Source organism: Mercurialis annua, linkage group LG8 (genome assembly GCF_937616625.2).
Source record: "Mercurialis annua linkage group LG8, ddMerAnnu1.2, whole genome shotgun sequence".
NCBI lineage: Eukaryota > Viridiplantae > Streptophyta > Magnoliopsida > Malpighiales > Euphorbiaceae > Mercurialis > Mercurialis annua.
In genome coordinates this window covers 9806394-9825960 of record NC_065577.1, presented here as the reverse complement: position 1 = coordinate 9825960, position 19567 = coordinate 9806394, and the positions used below count along the sequence as shown (strand labels likewise).

The window sequence follows — 19567 nt, the reverse complement described above, 5'->3', positions numbered from 1 at the left end:
AGAAACAAAAGCAATTCTTCTAATCTTTGCACAACAGCTCTTACCAGCAGCTTTCTTGTTGAACCAAGAACATTCCCTTCTCCAACTGTAGACATCCCTACGAATATAGCAAGCATAAAGGACATCCTTCATAATACCTCTCAACATAGGGCATTCAAAGAATAGGTGATCCATAGTTTCAGCAGTACTGTTGCAGAAAACACAAGTATCATCACTAATATAGCCCCACTCCTTCAATTTATCTTTAGTTCTCAAAGCTTTTCTGCAAGCAATCCAGACAATAAAGCTCTGTCTAGGAATGAAACCAGGTTTCCAAAGAATTTTCCACCAAGTTACTTTCTGATTTTTCACTCTAAAATGGTTCCAGGCATCTTTGGTAGAGAAGACCCCATTCTTACTATACTTCCATGAAATCTCATCTTTCACCCCATACACAACCCTGTAATTCTCAGAGATATCATTCCAGGCATTCTGAGTACCCTCATCCATAGGCATAGGAAGAATCCATTCCCCTCTTCTGAAATACTCTTTTACTTTAGCATTTACAGGAATATCAGCATCAACAGGGTTAATGTTAGGAAAGACTTCAGAAATAGTCCTCCCATTCAACCACGGATCATGCCAAAAATAAACTTCTCCCTCCCCCAGCTTATAACAAAAACAGTCACTGACCATCTCTCTCATTTTCACCATATTTCTCCAAGACCAACTAGCTACCAGGGGTTTGGTGATTCCCCAGAAGCTGAGGAGCTTCAGCTTGTTCTTGATAATCCACTTGGCCCATAATGAATTCTTGACAGCAATAAGATCCCATATATGCTTCATGATAGCCACTTTGTTCCAGAGAACTAAGTCTTTTATACCCAGGCCTCCCTCATCTTTACTCCTACACACAGTTTTCCAGGAGACCAAGCTACCATATCTGTGATCCAGAGACCCTTTCCAGAGAAATCTCCTACAAAGACTCTCAACTCCTCTTATAACAGACATAGGCAAAATAAAGAGAGAACACCAATAAACATTCATGCTAAATAGGACAGCATTAATTAACTGGAGCCTGCCAGCATAAGTGAGATGTCTAACAGTCCAATGGCTAATTCTTTGAGTGATCTTTTCAATCAAACCTTGACAATCATTCTTAGAAAGCCTTTTACTGATGAGAGGAACTCCCAGGTATTTGACAGGCAGTCTCCCTTCTTTGAAACTAAGCTCATTCAAGATCTCTTCTTTCTTATCATCCTCAACTCCACAGAAGTAAATAGAGCTTTTCTGATTATTCACTTGGAGGCCAGAGACAATGTGGAAGTGATTCAAAACACCAGCAATCAACTTCACATTCCTGAGACTACCTTTGCAGAAGATAAACAAATCATCAGCAAAGCAGATGTGTTTAATCTTTAAATTCTTGCAGCCTGTATGGAAATCAAACTCCCTGTCACAACATGTATTGAGCACTCTAGAGAAATACTCCATAACAAGAACAAAAAGGAGAGGGGACATGGGTCCCCTTGTCTGATTCCACATTTTCCTGGAAAGAAGCCCTCAGGGTTGCCATTAATCATCACAGAGTAACTAGTAGTTCTCACACAAACCATAATCCATTTGATAAAGACATCAGGAAACTTTAGCCCTATTAATACTTCTTCAATGCAATCCCAGTGGATGGAATCATAGGCTTTCCTAAGATCGATCTTCATTGCACAATCTCTCTTCCCATTTCTCCTGTGATAATTACTAAAAGGCACAATTAGCAATAATTATTTAATGAGTTTTATTTAGAATTAATGCGCCTTTCATTAATTGGCTCATGTAAATAATCACGCCACGTGTTATGTATTAAATGGATGGTTCATAATCCTATGTGGTGGACTTAGTTCACCTAATAATTTCTCATATTTAACAGGACACTCTTCATTTATATCTAGTACTTCAGTGAGCAAATGAAGTTATAGTATCATCTTTGATAAAATTTCAAATTATGAAACTAAATTTTACTTTAGATATTAGTTATTTTCTCTTATTTTTTATGGATGAATTTCAAATTTTTATTTCTTTTAAAAGGAGGAGATGCTAATGAATTCTAAATTTGAGCATAGAAAGATCTCGAAATTAGTCATATTTCACCTCAATAATTCATGATTGAAACATTACTACGTACAGATTAAATCAATTTTCCAGCACCACAATAAGTAGCTAACTAAAACACAGAATATTCAATTGGAAAGACAATAAATTGTCTGCATATCTTCAGGACAACCCTTTAAACACGGCCATGGCTTGAATTTCTACTTCGACTGATCAAAGTATTATTATGAATGAAGCCCTTCGATTTGTCATTGAGATCACTAAGGGACATAAAATTTATTGAACCTCATCCATTCTTATTAGATTTGAACTCACGCTTATCTGCAAATAATTAGGGGCATTGATTAGGCTATTGAAGTGAATCCACTTAATAGTGTCCGTCTGTTTCCATAAGATCAAAAATCAACAATAATTCATTTTGGCCTTGGAGTTTTGGATAAAAGATCAATTAAGGCCAAATTTATGGCTTTCAAAAAACAACTTACCAATTTAGTCTTATTTTTTTTTCTTTTTGTGACGAGGACTCACTCTATTGAGCCGAAATTCAATATCATTGTCAAATTCCGGTATGTGGACCGCCCGCAAGCCCACATACCTGGTAATTCCGGTTTAGAATGGCCAGCAACCCAATCTCAACCACTCCATGTTAAGGAAGGGTGTAGCCGGGGTTCGAACCTGCAACCTTTCGCGCCCAGATAGCTGAGATTTAGACCACTAGACCAAAGCCGTACGGGCAATTTAGCTTGTTTTATTCTTCATATTCAAATTATCAAATAAAATTATGCTACATCAACTCCAATTTGTATATAATGCATAAAACGTTTTATGACAACTCATTTGAAGGGGAAAAGTGAAATGTCAAGTTCTTCTTTCAAAACCATGAATTTAATTGATCTTGTGTGCCAAATTCAGAGAGAAAACTTAACGTTTGTTGGAACAAAAAAAAGATCAAAGTTTTACTATTTGCCTACCTGATTTGAAAAAGAAAGTGTGAAAACAAGTGAAAGTTTGATTGTTGTAACTTTTACCGTCCACTTCATGATGTTTTCCTTCAAAATGGTTTCATACTCGGAACGTGAATTCTGCATACAACTTTCTTCCATTCTCGTCATCATCCTGTAGATTTAAAAACATAGATAAGCTTTTGCCTTTGGCTCTTAAATCTCCTTTTGGATGAACATCTATGCTCCTTAATTAATGTTTGAAAATAGTAGAAAGATCTTCAATTCAACAAACATGTAATTAAGAAATATCATATTTATTCATCAAAAACAAAATATCATATTTGAATAAAGTTTATGCATACCACTTACTGCCTCCTATGACAAACACTTCGTATTTAATAGTAACTAACGAATCCAATTCTGAAAAATTGTGAATCGTCCATGTAGGGTCTTCACCAAGGACAAGCACTCACCTTTATTAACACTCTTTAGGACCAAAATCTCAGCATTAAAAATGCAACAATCATCCATTAAGTATCCATTAGATTCATCTTGAAATCAGGGAGAGAAACCGTCTTATTTTCTCATCTACAAAACCAGGCATTGCAAATTAATACTCTATTCAACTAACCTAGTTGAGCATTTATATATAGATGTATACACATGCATATATACCGTGACAAGTCTAAATTAAAGGTGTTTTGTTGCTCATTTTCATGTCGAAGTGTTTCAGGTACATATTGGCAAGAATCGGGAAAATTGGAGCGTATTTGGAGAAATCAAAGTCAGGAGAAGCAGAATGAATCAGCCCAGAAGCTGTCTCGATCGAGACAGCCTCAGAAGTGCATTCAAGGGACTTTTCAGCTAAGCCTATTTTGAAAGAAACCACTCCATTTCGGACAGAAACACCTCATTAATGAAGACACGTGATTCAGAACTGAAAAGGCACATGTGGACAAATCTGTGGTCTATTTTGATTGGCTACCTCATTTAGACTTGTCATATAGTGTACTTTTATTCCCCTTTTGTCCTTGAACTATAAAAGATCCGTTTATTTCCTTTTTAGAGTTATGCACTTATTTTTAGAGATTGTAGCCTCCATCTCTTTACTATTCTCAGATTTTTAAATTCCTCTTGTTCTTAGTTAAATTTATAGTTTTTATTATGGATTGAAGATTATCATTATTAATAGAAGATTATTAGTTCCTTTATTATTGTTCTTCATTATCTATTTTATGCTTTGCATCTTCAATTATTACAAGGTAAATAATCTCTACACCATGTTTATTCTCATTTCTTGCTTATTAGTTATAGTTAGCATGTTTGTGGCTAGTAGCTAAACCCATTGTTTTGTTGGGTTTTCTAGGTTTATAACGCAGCGGAATTTCAAAAAAATTATCTGAAACCCAAACCAAGATCCATGTAATTCGAATAAATAGATTAACAACAGAATTAATACTTACTTGTATGTCGAATTCAACAGCTGTAGGAAGGAAGGAGGTGGTTCACTTTGGTGATACCTGGCCTCGGATCAGAAACGCCTCCAAAAGAATGCGTCCTCTACGAGTATCCACACGAACAGACCTTAGCTAAAACTAGTGCTTGTGTGCTAGAACTATTGCTTCACAAGCAATTTCGAATTTTAGTGATTTAGTGAATAATGAATTTCGTGATTCTCAAAACTATTCCTTAATGTGTATTTATAGTCATACAACAACACTAGTGTTTGAGACAAATTCGAATTTCAATCTCATTGCAATTCTTACAAGTTTATATTTATCAAAAACTCCCTTTTTGATAATCATCCATATATATTAATTATTATATTTATTATCTTCAAAAATAATAAATTAAGGAAAACACTTATCCTTAAATTTCGAATTAATATATATTTATTAATATATATATATATATATATATATATATATAATAATAATAATTAATCACTTAATCACATTAGGCTTGTACCACCCATAACTGTTTTGGGCCTGTTTTTAGTGTGCGACCCTATAGGTTCATATAACGTTGGCAGCAGGCCCGAAATCCTTATTTCAGCCCAAAAGTCATAAGTGGCCTCTAGCAAGACATTATGACTACCCAAATTATACGAATATCGACAATTCGATTTAACCATTTACAATAATATTTTAATCCTTTTGTCACTCGATATCCAGATTGAATATAAGGCATAGTCCTGTCATCCTTATAATATTCAATCATTAGTTTCTTGACTTTAAGTAGACTGAAAATGATAAATCTTATCAATTCATTTAGCATGACCATGCATTTCCTTCAGTCTATCTTCTTCAAGGGGCCCATAGATATATTACTCAAATAAATGAGGGACAAATTCCTTCTCAGTCACTCACATTTCTCACATAGTTACTTTCTATCCAACGACAATCTATTCCATTATCCTGTTAAAGATAATGTAAGACTGTATCAAAATATGAAATAGTTATGTAGAAATCCATGATGATTTCAAGGTCAAAGGATTATACTAATAGAAATGTAATGAGAATTACTTATGACAGTGATCTATGTAGTATTCTCATAGTGGGTCATCTAGTGCCTTATTTCTCAAGTAGCACCTATGATTTGACTTAATATCTCATATACATGATTAGTAAAACATAATTATCAGTCAACATCATACTAGTCTCAATGTTCTATTAAGACTAGGGATAGATGGTATATAATACTTTTATAAAACCTAAGGGTTCTACTATCAAGTCACATACTTGATAACCTTAGAAAAAATTAACCATTCAAGTATTTTAATCATTAATATAAAATGATAAAAACTGCTAATTAATAAATAACAAAATGATAAAGTCAAAACATGGTCAAACATGATTGACCTAGTGCATATCACTAACAGGTTTAGGGGTTGTTAATGAAGTTTGATTGTGATTAGTTGACTAGGGTTTGATTGGGTTCAAGATTTGTAGTGATTTGTATGCTTAATGCCTAGGATAGATTGATCTCCTAATCATAGGTTTAAAGGTTAATTAATTAGGCGAGAGTCATTTAATTACCCGAAATTAGCAAATCACTTAATTAGGGCTTAATCAGGCGAGAGTGGTTTAGGGCTTAATCGGTTATAGGTTAGGTTCGTGATTGGATTCAATTGGTATAATCGAAATCTAATTACGCGAGAGCGAGTTAGATTTCGGTGTATTAATTTAATTTCAATTATTTCTAATTGCGGACTCGAGAGAGCGGATTAGACATTTTAGAAAGACTTGACCCGAACCAATTTCTCAATCAACCCCGGTTACCTAGGAGCATTTTAAACCTAATTAACAACCTCTAAGCACTTTTTACCTATTTGTTATACCCGTTTAATATTTGATCGTTTAGTTTATTAATTGCTTGCTTAGTAGTTAATTGTTGATTTTATTGATTTTAAAGTTCTGTAGTTATTAATCTAAATCAAATTGCTTGTTCTCTTTCAAAATTAAAATTCAAAATCCGCATTCGTTCACTTTAAACCTCTTGTCTCCGTGGGATCGACACTCGACTTGTCGAGTTACTATAAGTTAGCGAGTAAAATTGCTAACAATGGGTGACTTACAAAGAAGTTTGTGAAAATCATGAGTTGGTGTCGGTGAGTGACCTATTACAAGTGGGTGGGTGATAGTGGGCGTCAGATTAAATAATAATTCATTTTAGGAAAAAACTACTAGAAAACAGTCAATTTGCGACGGATTTTAGCGACGGATTTGAAATCCGTCGCTAAAATCAAAATTTGCGACGGATTTAGCGACGGATTCAAAATCCGTCGCTAAATCCTAAAGAAAATTGGCGGGATTCATCCAGCCAATTTGTTTTTCACTTTTAGCGACGGATTTTGTAATCCGTCGCTAAAAGTAATACATTTAGCGACGAAATACCACATCCGTCGCTAAATGCTTACTTTTAGCGACGGATTACTAAATCCGTCGCTAAAAGTATTATTTTTATTAAAAAAATTATACTTAAAAAATATATTTATTAAAACAAATATTTATTAATAAAAACAATATTAATTATAAAACAATTTATTAAAAAATTATTTATTGTAATTATTTATTAATAAAATAATTATTTATTTAAAAATAATTAATTATTTATTAATAAAATAATTATTTATAACAAAATTATTATATTAGAATGTGGGAGTAAAGTGTAATAGTAATAATTTGTTGTTTTTATTTAAAATAATTATTAAAAAATAATTTATTTTATTTAAAAATAATTAGTATGAAAAAATAATTATTTTATATAATATGGGAGTAAATTGCGAGAGTACCTTTTTGTTATATTTAAATATAATATACATAGATATAAAACAAGAATCTGAGCTGGATAAGTTGGAGTCACGCGCGGGGGAACTACAAAGTTAAAGAGGAGTGGATGGGAGTAATGTGAAGGATGGGTGACCTACTGGGAAGTTGGAAAATTTGCGATATTTGCGGGTCAGTGCGGGTGTGTGTTGTATAGCCGGTGGGTGTGTGACGGTGGTTGACCGTTTAAATAATATTTCATTTTACGATTTTAATTAAAAAATATTTTTTTTTATTTTTAAAAATTTGCGACGGATTTAAATCCGTCGCAAAATCCGTCGCAATTTTTTTAAATCCGTCGCAAAAAAAAAAGTATTCGGTCGCTGCAAAATTGGCGACCGGATATTTAACGACGGACGTTGTCCGTCGCTAATCCGTCGCTAAACTCGTTTAGCGACGGAATTTAGCCATTTAGCGACGGAAAAATCCGTCGCTAAATGGCTGTTTTTTAGTAGTGAAAGGGTCATTTATATCCTTAAGGTTTGGCTTTAGGATCAAGTAGGCTCTCAACGTTTAAAAAGGTTCAAATATGCCCCAATGTCTTAAAAATGAACAACCAGACCCCCGATTTGGTTAACCATGCCCCTAACGTATTGTTTATGCGTTAAAATTGGGGCCAACATATTTGAACCTTTTCTGACGTTGAGGGCTTACTTGATCCTGAAGTCAAACTTTTGGGGTATAAATGATCCTTCTACCTTCATTTTATGATTTAATTAAAAAAATTAATTTATTTTATTCAAAAAACAGAATCCGTCGCTAATTTTTTTTCCCGTCATTAAATAATTTAGCAACGAGAGATTTGCCGACGGATTATGGCCGTTTAGCGACGGAAAATCCGTTGGTAAATATTAGAACTGTAGTAGTGTTACATATATAGCATTATCAAAATAAAGAAATTGCATTCCAAATATAAATAAAACTTTACCATAAATTGTATCAATCTAGTACCACAATTACTAGTTAAAACAAAGATTATTGAAATCCAAGGCACCAAAAGAGTTAGAATATCTCCATAACTTCACAATCCTTCAATCACGGCCATGGCTTGAATTTCTACTTCGACCACCAAAGTATTATCATGTATAAAGCCTTTTTATTTGTCATAGAGATCAATGTTGGGCTTTTTACATAAACATCTAACATTTGCAAAAATATTACTTTTATACGGGTAATAGTTTTCAATATGAAAACTACCATCCACGCTAGAGATTACTACTTTTATACGGAACTAATATATATACTATTCCAAGTCAAACCTTCATAAACCATATAATTTTATCTCTCCTCAAATTTCTCTCTCCTTTCTCTCTTTCTCTCAACTCACCTTTTTTCTTCGCACCAGCCCACTTCCGCCGTTCCATTTCCATCGTTTCTCTTCCATTGTTCCACCTCCGCCGTTCTGTCTTCGTCTCGCCGTCATCTTTATTTTATCGTTTTGATTTCAGATCTGAATTTTTTTGTTATTTTTTTTCATTTTCAGGTCTGTAATTTGTTAATTTTTTTATTGTTTTTTCACCATTAAACATGTATAAAAGAGTATCTTTAGAGAATCTAATACTCATTTCATGTTATGTAGAATAATTTTGTGATTTTATGAAATAAAATTCTGTTATTTCTGCACTTTTCTTGTGTTTCTGTGTTTTTTTTTTAATTCTACAGAACGATTTGTTGATGATGATTGATTGCTGAATTATAATAATATCACAATGTTGTTGATTTTATGTTGATATCAACTGATTTTTTTTATTTTAACATTGGCAAATAAGATAATATTATTTGTGAAATAAACTAAAAAGTTAAATTAAATTAAATTGAGACTAGATAATGATATGTTAGCATCAGGGAAAAAGATAAATAATGAAGTTGAATTATTGTAATGATATAGTGTTGACATTGTGTTAATTTTCGGTTGATATTTTGTTGATTTTAGCATTGGTGAAAAAGAAAATAATGATGTTAAATTATTATAGTGTTACAATGTTGATCGTATGTTGATATTGCGTTAATATTATGTTGATATTTAATTGATTTTATCATTAACGAAAAAGAACATATTATATGTGAAAATAAAATAAAAAAATTGAAATTAAATTGAAAAAATGTTTAAAAAATAAAAATTAGTATAAAACAAGATTGAAAAATTTAAATCAGTTAGTTTATTACATATGTTGATTTGGTGTTGATCTCATGTTGATATTAAAACTGACGAAAAACATCAACAGTAAAAAAAAAGTCAAAATTCAAAAAAATTCAAAAAAATTAAAAAAATTAAAAAAATTAAAAATTAACATATATGATAAATATTAAGTGCATGAATATAATGGTGAAAAAAATAAAAAATGATGAAAGAAAATGTTGAAAAATGGGAGTTAATATAAAAAGTAAAGTTTTTTTTTAAAAAGTAGTATAAAAGAAAAGAAAGTTGGTAGGAAATGTAAAAATTTAAAAGAGATAGTAAAAAAATAAATGTTGGAGAAAAGATAGTATTTTATATAAAAAGCCTATCAATGTTGGACATAGAACTTGGAAAACCCCATGCCTTCCGTTCACTAGAATCGAACTGATGTTTAAGACCTACAAAATGTAATTTAATTATAGAATGTACTAATGAATAAGGGCAAGGCTTATATGTACTAACCATTTAATTTTGAATTAAGTTATTAGTTAGACACAAAATTAGGGATGAGCTCGCTTCGATTCGGTGTGCAAATTTTCAAAATCAAACCAAATCATTCCCATAAAATTCAAAACCAAATTTTACTATCTCGTTTTACAGTTATGTCGGTTCGTTGAACTAAAATTTTGGTTCGATTCTGTTTGGTTCTGTCAAAACCGAAAAATGCTAGTATTTTTAATTAAACATCATTAAAATCAATAAATGTAGTATTTTAACTTATATATATAAAAGAATAAAAAAAGGTGGAAGATCGATTTTTCAGTTTGGTTCAATACGGTTCATTGAGGCCTAAACCAAGCCAGAACTTAAAACTGTAAATTAAAATATCCTAAACAAAACTGAACCATTTTACCTACTTTAACTAGCCCATCATAGTTTTAATTTTGGTTCGGTTTGGTTTTTATTCACCCCTACTCAGAGTCTCTTATTAAGTTTCCTTCCAATTCCTGATACTTTCCCAAAAGTTGATATTCGGCATACAACTTTTTTCCATGGGTAAAAGCTGCACGATCCTCTGGTTTTAAAACTATGGCTAAGTTTTTGCATTTCGCACTTGATTCCCCTTTCAGATAAACTATTATGCTCCTAAAAAATATGAATTTTTTTGTAAAATAAGTACTTGTTTAGATGCATCAAGTTTAAATAAAGTTTGTGCATACCAATTACTGCCACCGACGGCAATCTCTTCGGAATTAGTAGATAATGACTTCAATTCTGAAAATCTGTGAATTGTCCATGTATACTTATTGTTTGCAGGCGTCTTCACCATGGACAAGCACTCACCTTTATTAACACTTTCTAGGACCAAAATTTCAGCACAAAAAATGCAACAATCATTCATTAAGTATCCATTGGATTCATCTTTGAAATCAGGGAGAGAAACGAGTTTATCGAATCCCCATTCGCTTCTAATTCCACTAAACCGCCTCACTTTCTCATCTACAAAGCCATGCATTGCAAATTAATAGCCTATTCAGTTAACCTAGTTGAACATTTATATATAGATGTATACACAACATATATTCCTTGAACAGTTAAGTACTTGTCGCGAATATAATCATAAACGAAGAGCTTGAAATTTGCATTAACCTCTCGATTGAAAGTGAGTTTGTTGGTTTCGGAGAGCACTAGATATAAAGATATGTTTCCATCCCCTTTCTTTTTTTTTGTTTCCTCCCGGATACACAGATAACTTCCTGCACTCACTAGTTTATTATTAAAAACAGAATTTCTTGTAATGCAAGACTAGCATGAAAAAGAACTAACCATTTATAGCCGCCAGCTTCAAAATCCGCAGACTGGAAGTTCTCAGCTTTTGCATGGGAAAAAAAAGAGAAATTTTCAATCTTGAATGTGTAGTGCGTAGGCGGCAGGCTACGTAGTTTCAAACGAATTTCTTTTCAAGAAAAAGAAGATGAATGTTAATTATTTTAAATTTTAATTAATGATTACAAACAATCACACAGTTATTTATCTAGCATATAATATATGTACCTGCATCATCATATTCATCTGATTCATCTTCCATGCTCTGTTTCCTTCCTAACATGTTTTGTTCATACAGATCTATCTTCATTTGCTTATATGAAATGAAATGAGTTGAACTTAAAACCAGTATACATTGCAAATTTGATGACCTTTGGTTTTTCAAAATTGTTTTATCGGTTACTGTTTGATTGTTTTCCAAGAAAATGAGTATACGTGACTGTAAAAGTCTAAAAGATCGTGGGGAAATGGTAAAGAATTTAAGATGTGATTAATGATTATATTATGATAGAAAAATTATTGCACACAATCGTTGCGCCATGTCATTCGTGCAACAAACCAATTGTGCGTTAGCCATGTGGAAAATTGAATAATAAAAAAACAAGTAATAATTAAAAGATTCCCTATCGCAAATGCTCATTGGCTTGATGTAAAAATGACGTGGCGCAACGGTTTCATGGGATAAACACTCATTATGATAAGGATGTCACAAGACTCACAACCACTAGGACTCTATTTCATCATTTAAAAGTTCAAACATTTACACAAACAAAGACTTTATTAATATCAGTGTTTTAAAAACCGGACCGGACCAGCCGGTCGGACCGGTTGAACCGCGAACCGGTCAGTGGCCCGGTCTGAAAAGACAAAAAACCGGATCTTTTGGTTGAACCGGATTGGACCGGGTTGAACCGGATTGGACCGGTATGAACCGGTAAAAAACCGGATTGAACCGGTAAAAAACCGGTCAACCATAATTTTTTCAAATTTTTTCAAATTTATTAAACCGGTTGAACCGGTCATTGAACCGGTTAAACCGGCTGAACCGGAAACCGATGGCCTCACCGGTTTGGTTTTTAAAACACTGATTAATATACATGCTGAATTAACGATTTACTTAAGTTATTAAATTTGGGCTAAAAAATTAAAAAACTCTATAATTTATTTGTTAATAAATATGTATAAAGAGCCAAGAAGTGGCTAAAAACTCTATAAATCTATACTATATATAAAAGCACGGATGGGGGGACAAGCAAATTTACTGAATAATCCTTTTCAATTTACTACTAAATAAAGAGTTTATAGTCATGAACTAATTAGTTATTTAATTAATCACTATTGTAATTAAAGTCCTAATTAGAATAGGTAGCTAAATTATCTCCAATTTAATTTTTAGTATGTACAAAATAGCTAAATTGTCTCCAAATTAGTAGGAATACCTATCTTTTAGTTTGATTGTACTACAAAATTAAAATACTGTATTTGATCAATATATTATTATTTAAATTTATATCTTATTATTTTTAAAGATATTATTAATAAAATTAAATTAATTATTTAATTATGGTTATTATAAAACCAAAAGAAGAATAAATTCAGTATAGAAAAAAAACCGAATATATTATATTTACTTTTATAAAAATTCTTAACTAATTTAATATTAAATTATAAATAAAAAATTGATATAATTATAATAAATTTACTAATATGTTCATTGAGCAGTTACGTTACGAGCCACGTGCATAGCACGTAATGCGAAACTAGTTATTTAAAAAGAGCACATATGTCCTTTTAGTTTTTTCTTGGCTACGAGAGCCCTCAATGTTTTAAATTTTGCAAAAAACCCTTTGAAGTTTTTGGAAAGAGCACTAAAGCTATTTTATGTCATTTTTTGTATACTTAGCCCCTCACGCTCTTAGTTATTTATCTAGGTTATTTTTTTTCAAATGTGGATTTATTTGTATTATTTAAAAATATTAAAGATCTACGTGGTCAAGAAAAAATTTAAAAAAATTATTTGTTTTTTCTGAATAATTTGAAGAATTTTTTCATATCTTATCCCTTATTTTAAAAAAACAATTATAGAAATGTACGAGAGGTCGAAGGTGGCAGATCACCTCAGGGGAGCATATTGACACCTTAATTGATCCCTGGATTCCCTCAGAGATCTCTTTTATCCCCAGGCTTAAACATGAGGTAAACCGAGTCTTAATCCCTTAAAAGGTTAGTGGGTTATTCTTCAAAGGTACTCGATCATGGAATGAGCAGCTGATTAGAGACCGGTTCATAGCAGCAGATGCCCAAGCTATTCTAGCTATCCCTCTTCCTCAATCCAATGTTCCAGATCGAATAGTTTGGCATTTCACGAACTCTAGTATATACACAGTCAAATCAGGATACTACACAGCCTTGAACAGTGATTCAATCAGGGAACATGAATCCCAAATGAGTATGACTAGGCACCATTGGCAATATTTATGGAACCTTCAGATCCCAAACAAGTTAAAAGTTTTTATGTGGAGACTTTTGCAAAATGGTATACATACAGCTTCTAATCTCAATATAAGGCTCAATGGTGATCTCCAATGCCCCAGATGTGGGTGCCCAAAAGACAGATATCACTTGTTTTTTCAGTGTGATTTTTCTAGAAGAGTTTGGTTTTCCTCCCCTCTCTTTTCATCCGAATGGGGCCCAGGAGGATTTCCAACTCTTTTGGATCAAGGTCATGGAAGACATAAACAAGATGTATAATTCCTCAAACAGTACTCATCTTTTTTGGTTCCTTTTTCGGGCTATCTGGAAAGCTAGAAACTCAGTTATTTTCAAAGATCAGGTTTGGTTAGTGAAAGATACAAATCGTAATGCTCTTTCATTCAAAGCCGATTTTAATCTTGCTAGAGAAATGGAAGCAAGCTAGGGATGCGCAATCTCCCGGGAACCCTATTTCGGAGCGCAATATGACCACCATCAGATATGATGCGGGCACTTGTAAAAACCTGATGTTTGTCTGGGTACTTTCTCGGCCACTTTCAGAAATATCTAGGACCCAGGCATTCTAGAAATTTTAGCGCTCAGAGAAGTTATGGATTGGAGCTTGAGATCTAATTGGAGGCAGACTTGTTTTGAAGGTGATGCTATTCTAGTGTCCCAGTCAGTTAACTCGAGGACTTGCTCTTCAGCTTGCCACTGGGGCACTTGTCAAAATATTTGGCATCTTACTATGTTTTTTCAAAGCTGCTTATTCCGTCACATTAATAGGATAGATAATGTCGAAGCCCACCAGTTAGCTCAATTGACAAAAATCAGATACTCGGCGTATCTAACCTCTGCCTTACCGGTGTAGCATTTGATTCCTTTTATCTAACTCTATATTGGGAAAAAAGATTAGGTTGTAATTAATTACTCCCTCCGGTCTATAATATTTGTCACATTTGAAAAAAAAAAATTGGTCCATAATATTTGTCATTTTAGAATATTATGATAGCATAAATTATTACTTTTCTATGTTTACTCTCCATTAATTTATTGAAAAAAAACAACAAACAAATTAAAATGGTAGTGATAAATATAAACAAGTCACGATGTAAGGTTAACTTTATAAAAGTGTATACAAGTTAAGAAATAATAAATATTTTTTTAGTTTTTGTGAAAGACAAATGCGATAAATATTATGGACCGAGACTGGAGTACTTTCATTGTCCATTTTTATATAATTATTTGTTTAGTCATTAATTTTATGCAGAGTATTAATTTAAAGTCTCAGCAACATAAGTTGGACTTTTTTTCATGGATAGATGTATTTCTGATTTGTACAATAACGAGAAATTTTTAGATAGACTCAGTTCACCACGTCATATGTGGACTAAGTCTATTATATTCTGACACGTCATTAAAAAGATGACAATCTTATAATATTCCTATTCAAAAGTGTAAATAAGTAACAAACAAATTTACAAGATTGCCATCATTTTAATGACTTGTCATAATTTGATAGGCTTAGTCCACGAATGACGTGGTGGACTGAGTCTACCTAAAAATTTCTCGTACAATAACTTAAATATGTATATAAATTAGATTCTTATTTAGTAATATTTTTAATAAAATTAATTTTGTATTTAATTTCATAATTTTTTTAATTGTTAAAAGTTATTGTCGTTACCCGTTTTCCCTTCAAGTTATAGATAGACAGTCACATAGATAGATGGTCTAAATACTTAAAAAAAAATATTCACTTTGTAATTTTTTTGTGTTTATACCCTGACCTAAAAAAGTAAAATTGTACCCGATTGTGGATTTTCATGTTTCGTCTCTACATTAAATTTAAAAAAAATGACAATTTAATCAATTTTAAGATGAAAACATTAAAAATAATTAAATAGTAGAGTTATATCATCTATTTTTCTGTTTAGAAATATACAAATAAGTCTTTCAACATTAAAAATGTTTACATAAATTTCAAAAATTAATTGTTTTCAAAATTTTATTAAATATTAAATAAATTCTTCGATTCGAAATCGTAATCCTCTTATTTACGAACCCGCTATCAAAAACCGATGAACTTTTTGCAAAAAATTTATTTTTTAATATTTTTTCCGATTTTCAGGCGAGGAAGAAGAGGGCCCTCCTCCTCGTTTTTCCGAGAAGCAGATCTGCTCCTCGCCTGATGCGAGGAGCTGCTGCTCCTCCCCTGAAAAGAGGAGGCGAGGAGGATTTCCTCCTCTTCCTCGCCTGAAGATCGAAAAAAAATAGCCGGAACGTAATTCGATTTTATTTTGTATACAGGGCATTTTTTTATGTTTTTTAATTTAAAAAAATTATTGTTAGTTTATATAAATTCAATAAAAAAATTTATTACTTGAATTTTTTTGAAGAAAAAGGTGTTTTTTTACACTTAATTACATTAATATTTAATTAGAATATAGGCTAAATATAAAGGATCATTTTGAATATTAATTTTTTCAAATGAAAAGAAGTCATCAAATTCGCTCTTTAGGTCGAGACGAAACATAAAAATAGGGTAAACTTGAATTTTTTTCCTACGTTAGTAGGGTATAAACGCAAAAAAATTATAACATGTGGCGTTTTTATGTAATTAGGCTTAGATAGATAGATAAATTCATGTTTTAAATTGTTAGCCATTTCCCATGATCTTTTAGACTTTCACAATCACAAGTATTCTTCATTTTCTTCGAAACAATAAAAGCTGTGGTAATTATCGAAGAAAAAAATCAGTGATCGATAAAACATCTTGAAAAACCAAAGGTCATCACACTTGCAACGTATATTGGATTCAACTTTGGTATAAATAGGTGACTTTAGGATTACAAAACTTATGAAACAAACACCACATCATATGAAGAGAAAACGCTGTCAACAACAAAACATGACAGGAAATAAACGAGCCATGGAAGATGAATCTACCGACCTCGCAAATGAAGATCATAATGCAGGTTCATGATGGTCTCAATTTCTTTTTTAGACTAATCCAGATTAAACAAATTATACAACTTTTTGTTTGATCTTTGAACAGAGATAAGTTGGAAACTAAGAAGCGTTCCACCTGCACACTACACTTTCAGGGTAATTGATTTTGGAGGTCACTGTACTTTTCAAAAATTTCAAAATGGTGACCGAACTTCAAAACGTAACATTTAAGTTACTATACTATTTGCTTATGTTAAGATAGAAGGATTTTTGGTCACTGAAGAAAAATATTTCGAGTCGATTTTTTGTTGATTGTGTGTATATATGAAATATAAGGTAATATTTGTCATAAACAATCAAAATTTGATTACTACATATGTATAATTTGACCGTAAAACACATAAAAATCTTCCGAAATCACATATTTAAAAGTTTAGTAACCATTTTGTTACGTTTTGAAGTTCAGTCACCATTTTGCAATTCTTGAAAAGTACAGTGACCCCTAGAATCAATAACCCACACTTTCAAGATTGAAAGTTTCTCTTTGCTTTCCGATGCAAAAGCGGAGTGTTTCCATTCTGCGGATTTTGAAGCTGGGAGCTATAAGGTTAGTTAATTACTAATTCATTTATTTTTCAAGCTAGCCTTCCGATTGAAACAAATTCTTTCCGAATATATTGTGAGTGCAGGAAGTTATGTGTGTATCCTGGAGGAAACAAGAAAAAAATGGGGATGGATATATATCTTTATATCTAGTTCTCTCCAAATCCAACCAACTCACTTTCAATCAAGAGGTTAACGTAACTTTCAAGCTATTCATTTATGATTATATCCGCGACAAGTACTGTAATGTTCAAGGTACGGTGTGTATACATTTATTCCTAAGTACGTAAGTTGAATGGATTATTAATTTACAACGCATGATTTAATTTGTAGATGATAAAGCAAGGCGGTTTTGTGGAATTAGAAGAGAATGGGGATTTGACAAACTTGTTTCTCTGATTGATTTCAAAGATGAGTCCAATGGATACTTAATGGACGATTGTTGCATTTTTGGTGCTGAGGTTTTGGTAATACAAAATGGCAGTAAAGGAGAGTGCTTGTCCATGGTGAAGACGCCCGCAAACAATACCTGTACATGGAAAATTGAAAAGTTTTCAGAATTGGATTCATCTCCTACCAAATCCAAAGTGTTTTCCATCGGTGGCAGTAAGTGGTATGCACATTTTATTTAAATATGATGCATCTAAACATGTACTTTTAAAGTCGAGTTTATTATCGTTATACTGATTTTCAACACTTTTTTAGGAGCATATTTGTTTATCCAAAAGGGGAAACAAGAGTTAAAGGCAAAAGCTTATCCATATTTTTAAAACTAGAGGATCATGCAAGTTTTCAGCATGGAAGAAAGCTGTATGCGGAATTCATGTTTACCGTAAGGAATCAACTTTCGGAAAAACATCATCAATTGAATGGTAAATGTATTTCAATGTTACAGGACTTTTTAATCTCTTTCTTTATGTATGATTATATCAGATAGGGGAATATTAAGACAACTCAACATTTAGTTCAAACCCTAAATTGCATATTCCTTATTAAACTAAAACTAAAAGGTATATTTCTGTCTTCTTATTAAAAGTTATTCAATTTTTATCAACTTGTTCTATATATTTAATTTTATTTTATTAGTTTTCCTTTTTGATATCCTTTTGCTAATAGCGAGAGTAATTGGGCAAAATATTTTAAATGCTTGATCCTTCGATTTCTAGCCAACCAAATAACTTTTAGCAATTTTTTTTTTTGAATAAATGATGTATATAAAGCGTACAAGATATGAAAGACAAAAAAAAAAGAAGACTTTAAGAGTAATAGCTAAAAACACTCACTTGACATACTTTTTTTTGTTTTTGAGAACACTTGAAATACTTATAGAAAGATAGAAATAAAAGAAATCAACATTCAATTACACTGAAATAAGTTTTTTGAAAAGTTCAAAGAACATAGATATGATAATTTCTCCTTTATTTTAAAACTAAAGATAATACCATATTGTCTGTATTCAGTTTTCGAATTCAATCTTCGGTCTCCTTCCATGAAATAATTAAAAACAAGAACATTTATATTCATTAAATACATAAATCCTCAGTACTATTGCCCTTATTCATTACAATGTATATATATTTTCAGGTCTTACTCATCAGTTCGATTCTAGTAAGCAGACATGGGGTTTTTTAAGTTTTCTGTCTCTCAATGATCTGAATGACAAATCAAAAGGATTTGTACATGATAATACTTTGGTGGTCGAAGTAGAAATTCGAGCCATGACCGTGATTAAAGGGCTGTCCTGAAGCTATACAACAACTCCAACTTTTTTTTGCTCTCTTTGGAACTGAAATTTTTTTGTATTGTGGTGCTGGAAAATTGATACAATCTGTAGTAACGTTTCATACATGAATCATATGCAATTTTCTTGTTTTAGTATGCTGAACTACTTTAGACCATGAGTATATTTCAGTTCCATTGACATTCACCTGGCATATTTTTCTTTTTATTTTTCTCTCTTCACTCTCTTTCTTTCTCTTTTCCTAGAGAACAATATTTATTTTTATATTAAAATATTAATCATTTATGATTATTTTTCACATAATCAATAATTATTTAAAATATATTAATTATATTTTTTATTTATAAAATTTTATACTATATAATTTTAATTAATAATTACTCCCTCCGTTCCAATAGAATTGTCCACTTTACCTTTATCATACAGTTTAAGAAAATATAATTATTGTTATGGAACTTATAAATTTGTTTCTATTTTTTTTTGTTATACCCTTATT

General features: G+C 31.7%; 2 protein-coding genes across 2 annotated transcripts; one reads left to right on the top strand and one right to left on the bottom strand.

The window, feature by feature from the left end:
• Nucleotides 1–10447: 10447 nt before the first annotated feature.
• LOC126661580 (uncharacterized) lies at nucleotides 10448–11613 on the bottom strand. The gene is made up of 3 exons (XM_050355435.1): nucleotides 11532–11613; nucleotides 10697–10976; nucleotides 10448–10622 (listed from the first exon to the last, which is right to left on the bottom strand). Exons 1-3 carry the CDS (start codon nucleotides 11611–11613, stop codon nucleotides 10448–10450), a joined length of 537 nt encoding a protein of 178 aa, XP_050211392.1.
• A 5073-nt stretch (nucleotides 11614–16686) lies between these two features.
• On the top strand, nucleotides 16687–19075 carry LOC130014956 (uncharacterized). Its single transcript, XM_056104115.1, has 6 exons — nucleotides 16687–16753; nucleotides 17291–17334; nucleotides 17417–17585; nucleotides 17664–17943; nucleotides 18036–18202; nucleotides 18915–19075. Exons 1-6 carry the CDS (start codon nucleotides 16687–16689, stop codon nucleotides 19073–19075), a joined length of 888 nt encoding a protein of 295 aa, XP_055960090.1.
• Nucleotides 19076–19567: the final 492 nt, after the last annotated feature.